At 36.2% G+C, this 13,563-nt stretch overlaps 2 protein-coding genes across 2 annotated transcripts in view; one reads left to right on the plus strand and one right to left on the minus strand.

Annotated features, from left to right (window-relative positions):
* Nucleotides 1-13,563, minus strand: part of LOC129953725 (autophagy-related protein 16) — a 323,558-nt gene that overhangs the window by 208,439 nt on the left and 101,556 nt on the right. The window lies entirely within an intron of this gene.
* The window catches only part of LOC129953724 (uncharacterized), a 108,334-nt gene that overhangs the window by 28,715 nt on the left and 66,056 nt on the right, over nucleotides 1-13,563 (plus strand). The window contains exon 2 of the mRNA XM_056067119.1: nucleotides 12,281-12,917. Coding sequence (XP_055923094.1) covers nucleotides 12,304-12,917 — 614 coding nt within the window. The 5' untranslated portion in view covers nucleotides 12,281-12,303. The remainder of the gene's footprint in view (nucleotides 1-12,280; nucleotides 12,918-13,563) is intronic.

Genomic DNA, 13,563 nt, shown 5'->3' on the forward strand with positions numbered 1-13,563 from the left:
ATAGTTCATCTGTGAAGCGTGAAATTTTTAAGTTAGGTTATAGGATAGAGAAAAAAGGGAAGTGAATTGCATGTTGACATTCATTTTATCTTATCTTGAGGTTTTGCATTTATATGCAGAGAGTCTTATGTGTTAATTTTTTTGTATCTTTGAAATTTATGAACTTGCAAAATTCTTGAGACACTAATTCGTGTTAGAATATTTATACAAAACTTCAGATATTTTCCCTTGTTTTTTCTTATGTTAGGTTAGACTTTTTTAAGTGATTGTTGTTTCATTCTTCGTTTTCTATTACTATTTTTTTAATAAATTATTAATGCAAGGTATCAGAGACATCACTATAAATATTATGGAATGTTAAAACATGATTAAAGGAAGAAAACTAAGAAAAACTCCATATACTCCAGTAATAATTATAAATGGTAGAGTTAGTTTGTTTGTTTGGTTGTTTGTCCGTCCTTCACGACGCAACGGAGCAATATTATGACTTGATTTTTTGTGTGGAAATAGTTACGAGCCTGGAAATTGTTTTAAGCTTCTTTTTACGGCGATAAAATATCTCTTTCACAGCTCATTCAAGCATATTCACAGTTATTACTTATAATTGGATATTCAAAATATTTCTTTTTTAGAACACTAATTAGATGCATATCATTAGGTGCTTCCTACTTTTGGATCTAACATCATTGTATATCATTAGGCGTTTCTTACAATGGTGAAACAGGAGATGAGCGGTTAAAAAACCGATACTAAGGGCTATGTAGCATTACGGAAGATTTTTGCAATTTAGTACAAACAGTATTTTTGAACTGAACTACAAAATTACATACATCGTCATCAATTTCTATGTCAAAAAGCTCTTCTAAGACGAAGCAATAATGTTTTTTTTTTTAAACATATTGGATGAAGTTGCAGGAGAGATGAGATAATATTTGCCAATAGACACTGTCATGGACTCAGAACAGAGGAATTCATACCCAGCAGAAGTTCTTTACTCACTTCAGCTGTCCGGTCACTTCTTTAAGCTGCAAAAGTTCTTTATTTGACAACCAAGTGCCAAAGTTTGACTTTAGTAATAAAAGTTGACGTTTAAGTTGTCATAAGGTGTAAAATCGTCACCTTGTTTTTAAAATGTGATGTTCGACATTTATAAAAAAAAGCAGATACCAAATATACGTCAGCTAAAATTGAATGCTGTAATCTTAAAAAGCTTTTATGACAGAAGAGTATCGAAGTAATCATTTAAGCAATGATAGAAGTTATTGTTTTTAGGTTAGGAAGCTTGAATTAACGTTCAAGAGTGACAGCGATAAATTTTTAAAAACTTTCAGGTTAGTTTTTGAGTAGCATGATTTGGGTTTGTTATGTGATACTTGATCTTAATCATTTTCAAGATATCAATGTTTTTTTTTGTTTGTTAAGTAAAAAACTAAATTTGGGGCATAAACAGTGTAAAAATGTATTATACTTATTAGAAGTTGCGTTATATTATTGTTTCTAGAGGAGCAACTGATCTAATACCTTGTAAACCCGTAGCACTGACCCGAATGCTTACATGCGCCACAGTCTCCACACAGAATAAGTCAATTGTGTGTTTTTTTGCATGGGAAATCCGGCTCGAAGGACCAAATTTTTTGTACAATAAATTTTAATTTAGAGTGCAAACCAAAATGACAAACTCAATCTTTACTTTTCAAAGGCTAACAACAACTGTACAATTAGAGTGTTAGAATAAGAATATTATTTCACTGCAATACCGGCGCAAAGTTAAGCACGAATTATGGTTTTTTCAGAAGCCTTTTCATTTATGCCTCAGGGAAATGATTTATTGCATTCTTGGTTTAAATAATACCTCCAATCTTTAACCCACTTACGATTTTCATATCTCGTCGACAATTACATAAATAGCTTCCATTATTTCTTCTCAAGCCTATTTAACTACCCCACCAAATTTAATCCAAAAAATTAAAGTCATTACCAGTGCCAAGTTATTTGTCTGTGGGTACTTACGGTATGTGCTATTTGACCTCAAACCGCATGTGCAATTGCCAATTGCTTGGCTCATTTCTCAAGAATACAAGAGTAATCACATTTGATTGGGCATAACTTCACCATATCAACGTATACAACGTCTTCAACGTATGCAAGGTACAATAGTATACACTAAATGTACTTAATCCTTATGACCAAACAGCGGGACCCGTAAACATTCCTTGTTTTCTTATTTTGTTCACTCTTGGAAAGAACATACAATTTCCTTCCTTAAAACATCTTGGAAGGTATTTTGTTCTGGGATGTGTGTGGGGCCATGTTACCAAGCCCCACACACGAGAATCAATCAACAGATTAGCATTTTACTATTCGCGGCTTTGGTAAGCAGGCATATGAGGTCCGGAATGAATATAGAAAAGATTTGAGATTCAAATCGCGCACTTTACAAATCCCACGCACGTGCAACAAAAAAAAAACCTTACCCACCAACAACAGGAACTTTAAAAACAGCAACAACAACTCTCAATTTCTAACCATCCACATACATCACAAGATGTTCATAGGTATTAAAATTCTATGTTTCATGTTTAAAATGCAGATTCAAGTTCCTTTGATGGTAGTGGAGTGGTGAGGGCGGTAGAGTCAGAGAAGGTTGCATTTCCCTGCAACCAAATAGCTTGACCTTGGACAAGATGCAATGCACGTTGAGCATCATTTAAGCGAAAGGAACCAAACTCAGGACCAGAACCAGAGCCAAAGCCAAAGCTAGAACTTAAGCAAAAGCAAGACCATACAGCAGGAGCATTTCATATGCCATCTTGTAAAGATTCAAATTCCAAAATCATATCCTCGCCTCCTACGTGACATTGAGTTGTAAATACGACCTAGCCTCATTGTCGATGATGGCGCTGGTGATGTTCTTTTTAGCTTCGATACACTACTCAAGTCTTGATATCCTCACTCATATTAAAGGTATCAGGAAAGGTATAGGAAGGTATGGTATGGTATAGTTGAGTGCGCATATGAAATGAAAATTGCACTTTCCATTGCCGTACCTAAAAAGAGTTGAATATAAGAAGTTTCTTAACCGACCAACTCAAGACGACGACGATGACGACGAAGAAGGAAGGTATCAAGGCAAAGGTACTTTTCGTTATGGTTCTTCGTTTCAATTCTGGATGGGATTTTCCTTTCAAGTCTTATAACCGTCGAGTCGTCGTCGGTCGGTCGTCTGCTTTTTTCCTCTTCGCTGTCATGGTTATAAAATGCCAAACAGACCTTGAAGTCTTATATACCTATACCAACGAATATACTGAAAAAGCACAAAATCACTACGTCCCGGAAAAGTACTTTTTTCTTTTTATAGAGACTATCTGAACCACATTTAGCATGCCATGTTATCAAAGCCTAAGCATCTATCTCTGAATTATTTTGAGCAAACAGGGAACAAGGAGTAGTCCTTATTCTTTGTCTTCTTCTTCTTATTTTGTTGAGAAACAAATCCTCTAAGCAAATAGATTATTCAGACTAGCGAGCTGTTGGGTTTCAGTTTGCCGTGTTTTTTTAGGAGCGAGTGGTGATACATGAATACTCGAGCGAAGATGAGCGAGCGTATTAAAGTTTACCGAGTCAAATGAGGCCCATTATTTCAAACACGTTTATCAAGAACATCCCCCCTTTCCCCTCAAACAATTCATCTCGCATTTTCAGGAATGCTTATCAGTTTCCACTGAGCTCAATTTTATAAGTACTGTCAAGTATAAAGATTCTTTTTTTAACCGCACATCAAGAATGTGGGATGTTTTCCGATATTCAAAACCTTAAAACTAATGTGCACTGATATCCTCTCTTTTATCCTTCCCTTGCAGTTCCCAATTGTCAAATACAATTAAAGTACGACGCCATTTGCAATAATTCTAACAATTTTCAAAAAATATGGTTGCTTTTGTACAATACATCGATTACCGTCACCAAAGCATCTGATTTTATGGGATTATTGATCTAAATATAAGTCTTTTTAAACTATACTGCCATAACTTTGGGAATAGAGAACTATTCATCATTTTTTGTGCAAAATGGCGCCCAATATGAGGTTTTAGTTAAAGAAGAGATAATGTTTTGGTTCTTCCTAAAATATTCCGCCGAATTTCTAAGGAATCGAAGATTTTTGAAATGAATGTATAACACTGAAACTATATAATTTTACTATTGAAGCTTCTCAACCAAAATAATCTGATACTTTTCTAATCAACTATAGGGTCCGCCAAATACCTTTTTTTTTGAAAATGGTGTACAATCATCGAGTGTAGCTACGGATGTGTGACACGTAGTTCCTTCCAGTTGAAAACTTGCCAATATTCTTCTTCTCTTTTTGTGAACAAAAATTCGTTCAACATGGCCCGATAAGGATCACCATTGATTGTAACAGCAACTCCTTGCTTATTTTTGAAGAAAAATGGCCCAATTATACATCTGGACCAAAATCCTATAAAAACAGTGACTCATTTAGGTTATATCGGCTTTTCATTAAATGCGTGCGGGTTTTAGCCCCAAATGCAAAGATTTTGTTTGTTTACATTCCTGCGAAGATAAAAATGAGCTTCACCTGAAAAGATGATTCTTTTGGGAAAATCGGCAAAGCGTTGGTCTCAGCGTTGTTCAAGCGTATAGACAACCATATTCGTTAAGCGGAAGGATAAAACTAATTATCTGTCAAATCAGACATGATTTAACTGTTACCATTCACGAAACAATCACTTGTTACAAAAAAAAACCGCTAGATGGCAGACCCTTTATAATTTAACTATTGAAGCTTCTTAACCAAAATGAACTGATACTTTTCTAACCAACTATTTAAACTATGAATTCATTGGATAAAATTCTTCAACGTTAAGTACAAAGGTCGTAAGAAAAAAAATTGCATTTTAGGTTTTGATGTTTTTCTTAATCTACTTAAGTCGAGCTAAACTGTTAACTATCGTAATTTAGTCTTGAGACAATTTATCACAAAAATTATACTTTTGAATTGATGTTAACGTTCAATTCAGTTTCTGACTTAAGTCATTTTGCTCAAAGAATTTAAACACATTCCAAATTTTGCAATTGTTTGACGAATTCCTAAATTAATTGACAGCTCCGGAATTGAAGTAAAATTGTTAAGAACATCTGATCTGGTCTTCTCAGTACCCAGAAATGCAACCTATACTAATAATTAGGCACTATGGAGTTTGCTAACGTACAAGTATTTTGTATGTCTTATCAATGAAAGGTCGCTTAAATGACAAGTTTATTTAACTTTAAAGTTCACCGTTTAGTTTGCCAATACTTTACCAATAAAATGATGTCAAATCCTACGTTAAAATTTTCGACAAGTTGATATATTATAGAAAAAGAAAAAACAATACTTATTTAAATGAATAAGATGTCCTAAATTCAAATGTCGTCTTAAAATTTTTCTATCAAAGGTTTTTAAAATATGCCCCTTTAAAAATGCTAACAACAACCAAAAACGGTGTTTTTCAGCTAAGTTAAAGTGAGGATGGGCACGTTTGAAACCTCAGGTAGTGCCGTTTAGTAACCACAATGGATCGTTGGGAAGCGGTTCCTCGTGTCTTCGCACTGGAGGAATTTATTAAAAACAATGAATCGGTGGTGGCAGTGCAGCGGACTTTCCGAATCAGATTCAACATTGGACGTACTTTTCCTTCAAGAAACACAATAATGAGATGGGTAACTTCTTTTCGGAGTACGGGCAGTGTAATGAAAAAGAAACCACCTGGATCCGTACGGACAGCTGCGACTGAACAAAACGTTGACCGAGTGAGGGTAGCTGTTCTCCAGAGCCCTGGCCGTTCCGTGCCCAAGCGAGCTCAATCTTTGCACATTTCATCCTCGTCAGTGAGTCAAATTATCAAGCCTAATTTATATTTTCATGTGTACAAGTTGGCAATCGTTCAGAACTTGCAACCTACTGATTACGCAGAGCGTTCTTCATTCGCATTGGACATGCACTCGTTGTTTGAAGTGAATGGCGATATGTTGCTGCTCATGAGCGATGAGGCGCACTTCCATCTCAATGGTTCTGTTAATCGACAGAACTGCCGCTATTTGCCCCTGAAAACCCTCAACGCCTCCATGAACTACCACCAAATAGCCACCACCACGACCAAATAGCCCTAAAGTAACTGTGTGGTGTGCTATGTCAAAAAAATTTATCATCGGTCAATTGAACAAGACCTACTTGAGCGCGTCCACCGAAAATTCTTGGACCGACTTGGCACCTGTTACAAACAAGTTTTAAAAATACCGTCGGACACCATTTGTCCGACGGTATTTTTTAAACTTGAAATGGCATTTAATTCCCTACCTTCTGATATTAATTACAAAAAATTTAAGACTTCAACTTTTGGAGTTACATTCATTTGTTTTTGATCCCGTTCCCGTAAGACACCCTGTACTTGTAGAAGCTAAAAATTGGAAGATCTTTTATTATGTTGACGTTGGATTTTCTTTTTGGCCTATTCCTTTTTTGAATGGTTCAAGAACTGCTTAACTTTTACACCAGTTGGCCATAAGGATGATTGAAAAACAGCATCAAAAGATCTCGAAGGTACGCCAAGTTTAAAATTTATAAAACGCAATTAAGAAATATCTGCATCTTTCTTCATCAATTTAGAGCAAACAAGGTTCTTTGCTGGCAGATTTAACTTTTTCGTTTTCATTGACAGTACTTTTAAGCCGAGAAACATGTATAAAGCGTAGTTTAGGCACAGAAGGAAGAACGGAGATGGAGCGGCGAGAACATTGCTGCCTATTAAATGTTTTTGTTTCCTACACTTACAACGATAACGATAACATTATTGCTGACAATATATTATAACACGTGTAACTGTTAGACTTGCTCGAATGAGCTGGGAATAGGATATTTTATCGTTGTAAGAAGTAGCCTTAAAACATTCTTCAGCTTCAAAACTAGCTCCACACAAAGAATTAGGTCTTGATGTAGATCCGTCGCATTATGAAAGACGGACAAACAATCAAACAAGCAAACAAACAAACTGACTTTCTAATGGTTTTTTAAATTAAATATGGCAAAAGTTATACAATATCGTTTTGAACATTATTTAGCAGTGTTTTATAATCTTGGTTTTTAGTTAGGTAAGGTTCTTTCAAACAGTCTTTTCTCATTCTAGTTCTCACACTATGCCTTTGCATAATAAGGCTACTAATATCCTTTTGAGTAGCACTATCCTTTCACTATTCACTCAAGTTCTTCAAAGTTTGAGCATATTTGTTTCAATGACAACGATAAAATTATGTTTTTAATTCTTAATGTTTAAAGTTTCCTTTAAATAACAAATACGCTCCTGCTACAGTAATTTTTCCTTGTGAAAACTCAACAGCTGCTTTGTTGAAATCAGACGAGTTTGTTTCAAGGAAGTTAAGGAACTCGCTTCTTTTGGTCTATAAGAACAAACCAACAACATACTTATTCCGTTTCCAAGGTAAAAACATTCAGACTGATTTAACAAACCAAAAACCTCAGAGTTGTGTTTGGCATGGCCATGAAAGCCATTGACCCGATAATATTGAATATTCGTAAAGCGTTTTTGTTTTGTGTCTTTTTTTTTGTTTTATTATTAGAATGCTAATAAAACAAACATTTTGCAAATGCCGCTGTCTTGACTTAAGCAATAAATAAAAAGATAACAAATCCTAGAAAAAAGAGAGTCCTTTTTGATTGTTTTTGTCTGTTCGTCTAAAATCGAAGTTCAAACAATGAGCCTCGATCAGCAGAATTCTTCTAACCTTGCACCATAAGATACTCCGAAGTTGGGCTACAATTGAACCAAGCCTACCCTACAAACAAGGTCTATTTTCTTATGAATAAAATTCAAATAAAAAATAACGAAGTTGATGTTTATTCTTTGGTTTGTTTTAAACGCTTTTCCTGTGTGTCTGACATGACGGTCCGACGACGACGACGACGGCGATCTAAGCGTTTTCGCTGAATGTGCGGATGGAAAATGTTTGATGATGATTGGATGTCTTGAAATGTGCAGAGATACTAGATCAACTTCCACATTGTTAACTAGCGCGGCAATTGATTGCCGATGTTTGTTTGCTCCTCTAAGCTCCTTAAGACGCTATATGCTTTTTTTTCGACGCTTTGAATAAAAAGACTCGCTATATAGCCTCACCATAGTCCTCCTATAAAGTCAAGGTATGTGCAAATGACTATGGTAATGTTTAAAATACCAAAAAACCTATGTGTTCTTGATGCTTGTAACTTTTTTTCTAGATACAGATACAGTCGTCGAGTCAGCATTCGCGTTCGCGTCGTCGCAGTCGGCAATTTAAATTTACGATGTGGATTTTTGTTTTGATTTCGTTTCAAGTGGAAAAGTTAAAGTAGTTGCATTCATTTTTTATTGCAAAGGGGTTAGCGGGGGAGGGAGGTAGAGATTCTGCTCGTAAAATTCAATGATCCGGAGAATTCATTAGGGAAACTATGACTACAACGGCGACGACAACGTTCCTTTTTTGTAGGAATGAAGTGTGGGTGTATGTAAAGCACTTTCCTTGTAGCAACTAGTTAGGCTTTAGAGATTCTGAAAGTGATATTGAGTTGTACAAGTGGCAGGAAGGTTTGTCTAGCTAATGGGACACCATTTGAAATGAAGGTTATATCCATACTATGTGCCACATATATACAAAGTCTTGCAAGCCATTATACGAGATAGTTGAATGGTGTGAATTAGGGAAGTACTTTTTCAGAAAAGAGCACCATATCATTGATTGTCGTTGAATACCTTATACCTTAGGTTATGGAGGCAAATTATTTTTTATTATTTTAAGCTTGGTATGTACATTCTAAGGAGTGTGGTGTTTTGTTTGGATAACATATAAAAGTTATGGAGCTTAAAGAATGCCTTTGAGGCAGTAAAGATAGCTTTTGCATATAAATCTTCTAATAAGTCACTGGTCATTGATAAAAGTAGAATATATAAACATTGCTGGACGACATAACAAGGCAACCAATTAAGATGCTGAAATATGTAGGACAAAATAATTTAAGCAAAAGGTTAAGTTGGACTTAGATAAGTTCGTTTTGATAAATTTTTCGAGGGACGTTTATTTTAAATAATACATTGAAGTTAGGATCAGGAAGTTAAGTTGTCACAAAAAATCCAAAGTTACGTGTTTTGCAGCCCAAAAGGAAATTCACTTTATTCAATTACATAACACACACATTTTTAAGACGAAAAAAAAAGAATCTTTCTTCTATCACGATTCTTTTTAAGTTTAACTTTGTATTTTAAAAATATCTTTTTCGGATTTTATCCTTTAGGTTTTGATTCTATTGTGGAGCACAGGTTGAAGCTTTGTCTTTCACGTAGGACCAAGGAAAAAAATCGAAGGGTCTTAAACAAGATCGTTGTACAATTCTTCTAACGTAATTGGAAATGATGATGAAATGATTCCATTCTTTTGTGGTACGTACCCGCCTATTTAAAATCATTTACCTCAACAGTTGCCCAACCCTCATTTTGGAATAATCGATAACCCAAAAACGGCACCAAACAGTGACATATTGAGGATGGAGAGATATTTCACATATCATTCTTGAATTTTCCGAGCTTTCATATCATTTCAAGTGGTGATCGTCCAGCTTGAGTCATGTGTTGACAGAACTTCTAAACCCGTAGGACCTAAGTCTTTTAAGTAGGAACTATATAATTCCGAAGCTATTAGAGCAATTTGTTATTCTAATCAAAAAATCTGAGATTTCTTCATTACTGAGGGCTACAGCAGTCATATTCTTTGATTCCTTACATTTCTAATTTTTCACAACAGCTCAAATTTGTCTACTCAGAGAGGGAAGAGAGGATTAGAAAAGAAATACCGATGCACACTAATTTTGAATGTCTGCTTAGTGTAATGAGTGGGAAATATTGAACCTGGTTAAGCATTCTACAAGTGGCATGATGGTTAGTGCGTTGGACTGTCAAGCTAGAGAGTTAGATCCCTGCCTATGGCATCTAGTCTTTTCACGGGTACTGCCTCTTGCAGGAATTGACAAATTCTCCAAGAGCAATTCTTGTCATGGAAAGTGCTTTCTCAAATTAGCAGTTCGGATTCGTAGGTCCCCTCCATTTTTGATAACAATAATTGCTCGGTTGAAAGTTGTAAGTCACTGGGCCCTAGTTCTCAACGGACTGTTGCGCCACCCAATTTATTTATTTTTAAAGCATACCACATTCGTTTAGTACGGCTAAAGAAAGAATTCCTATAGTACGTTTGAAATTGGGCTCAAGGGTAAAGTAATGGACTTTCTTAGAAGTATGAATTTTATGGATGAATTGTTATAGGGGAAAAATAAAACTTGATTTTTTACTAGAGCATTCTTTGTGAAAAATATCGATAAAGCAATGATAGGCATGAGACCCAGCGGCTGTGTTCAAGAGTAGCAAATGTCTCAGTAATAGAACGATTGCCTATCATTTTTAAAACGGTTTCTGCAATTTTATAAAAAAGATTAAATTACGCTATTAAGGCACAAGCCCAAATAGCCCGAGCAATGCCAGCTTTGTAAATTACAACCAGATAAGGAAGGGTAAAGAACTTCTTGCAGCGTCATAGAATACCTAAAAACTAAGCGGCATTTAGGGACGGTTTTTGTTCTGTATATTGTAAACAGTATTGAGTTTTCTAAGATTCTAAATTAAATTCCCATTGGACTTTAATTAATTAATAATGATGAGCTTATCATACGCTGCCGTCGGTAGTCCACATTTGAAAAACAAGAATGAGAATCTAAAACCTGTGGGTACTGTCACCTGCGAAACAATTTAGTGTGCTTCAATTTTCAAACAAAAGATCATTCATAAAAATACGGAAGAGTGCCGGAGGTAAAACAGAGCCCTGTGGTACACCAGCTTTTATTTTTTGGACATCAGGTTTGAACCCGTCCAATACTAATAGAATTGAAGACTCCGAAACGTAATTTCTAATCTAACAAAGAAGATATTTTTAATGCTAGGGGCTCGCATTTGCTTTAAGAGGGGTGGATGTCCAAATCTATCAAATGCTTACACAATCAAACAGAAGAACTTAAGTTTTGCAAACTTAGACTTCAAAATTTGTAAAATTGTTAACCTATTCATCTTCCAACATATACGAAAGTCTGTTTTAACATCTGTTGTAAGCAAAGGTTTTAAGCATAGTTGCGGTAGGCACATTTAAGTACCGAACAGTAGTTCTAATGCAAACATTTAAGTTAAAAATCAAACATTTTAATACCCTCTTAAACGGTTAGATGGATGATTTTTAGGAATTTTTTCGTAAATTTTTTTGTTAACTTGGCTTTTTTCAATAAAGTGAAGTACCGAGAAGGTTACCCTCATAGAACAGTCATTTTGACTTTGAACTAGGAATTCTGGAACTAATGAACCAATTAAAATTTTCACCACAAGTTTTATCCAAAGGCACGAAAATACCTTCAAATCCATTTAAAAAATCACTGTAATTACGGCTCAGAAGCTACACAAAGAAGACGCATCCAGATTTTTTAAACGTCTTTCATTAAAGGCGCTTAGTTACAAAATAACGTTTAATAAAACAGGGAAAAAGTCAGAAAATGTCTAGAATTATTGCAACATTGTTTCAGCAAATTGTTTCAGGCGGCACTCAACTTCTTCACTCTGAACAGCCCTCATAAACGTTACGACATCTTAATTCTCTTTACAGTTTAAAAATTACAAAAGCTAAAACAATTAGCTGCGCTAATTACAATAACATAGATTTTCTCAACTGATGAGACGGAGGCCTAGGCATCGAACATAACCAATAATTTGCCTACAGCAAAGTCATCACAATAAATTACCAATGTAATTGCGCATCAAGTACACATCGATCGGCCAAATAACTGCTATCCTCTCCTGCCTGGCCTCTGCATACTTTTATATAAGAAGTATAAAACCATGTTACATTTAATTTGCATCCTAAGCCACCACCCCTTCAGACTGAACTTGCTTTCTCTTCCGATGGGTTGGGAATAGTCAGTAAATATAAAATCCTAATCGCAAGCCCAACAATTACCCATAAACATAAATAAGCTTCATTAAAACCCCCCAGATCCACATCCAGCGGTGAAGGTGAAGTGTTGTCCTGTCCATAGAGTCAACCTACACTTCCCGAACCAATTTCGAACGCTAACCAATATTGCTGTAGGACAAAATCTTAACATGTCAATTGACTAACTTCTTGTTTTTGTTTCCTCTTCCAGATTCAAACACCCGTAGCCACAAAATGCTATCACGGAAACCAACACACATTTTGGTCGTCGGAGTGGTTTTATGCCTGCTTGCGTCAGTGGCAACGGCAGCCCGTCGATCGCGAATAGATGTTCCCCCAGCTCAGGCTCAGGCACAGGCTCAAGCTCAAGCAGCAGCCATCTCATCAGAATTTACAAATTCAGATGATGCTCCAACAAATGACAACATTGCCACTGCAACGAGTGATGAACAAGTCCAAGTAGCCGTGCCCGCACCAGGTAGTGATGGCGGTCTTGTTGTTGCACCAGCACAAGCAGCACCGACACCGCTTCAACAGTCATCGTCATCGTCATCAACGGACGATCAATCATCATCCTTGTCCGCCGCAGCGTCGCAACCAGCCCAAGAGACAACAAAAGCCCAAGAGGCTGCCGCTGCTGCAGCAGCAGCAATAGTACCTCCTTCTTCCGATAAAGTGGAGGAGAAAGAAGTGGCTCAAGTTGCAGCAGACGCTACGCTACCGGAAGATCAATTACCAAAGGCCGATGGCAGCAACAACAATGGCGAGGACAATGACATCCAAAATGCTAATGGACCCGGCGTCGAAGAATGTGATTCCGACATGATTGGCTTTGAGATTATTACCGGGTGAGTTACCAATTTTTCGTTAGATTCCTTAATATTTAGCTTTGTTAGGGATTACGAGGATTTTTTGTATCTTCAACATCAGCATCCTCATCATCATCATCATCCTTGGCCCTTCGATGAAGTCTTGAATAAGATCGTCTTCTGCAGTTGCAGTTATGCAGTTCTGCATCGGCCCTTCCGCATATCGCAATTGTTTTCTTTCTCTTCAAAAATATGTGCGGACGTGATCTTTGATTGATTCTTCTTTTTCGATCTTACAAAAATGGTTTTGTTACGGAAGATTCAACATTCAAGTACCACGATCATGATGACGACGAGGATGAGGATGTTTAAGATGAAGATGAAGATGATGACGGACAGCGCATGTTACGTTATGCAATCTCTTCTTCTTCTTGATATTTTGTGTTTTTCTTCATCTTCAAACGCATATTGTGATGATGGTTGACTTGGCCTCATCAAAACCAAGACCGTAAAGCTAGAGAACCAATCAAAACATCACAATGACATGTAATTTTCGAGATAATTAGGGTTTATTGGTGAAGATGTGACCAGGATGTTGCTGAAGATGCAAGTGAACGAAAGGGATAGAAGATGCACGATCTTACCGGTAGACCAAATAAAGACCGGTAATTACATGTAATTGGAC

Source organism: Eupeodes corollae, chromosome 1, assembly GCF_945859685.1.
Source record: "Eupeodes corollae chromosome 1, idEupCoro1.1, whole genome shotgun sequence".
NCBI lineage: Eukaryota > Metazoa > Arthropoda > Insecta > Diptera > Syrphidae > Eupeodes > Eupeodes corollae.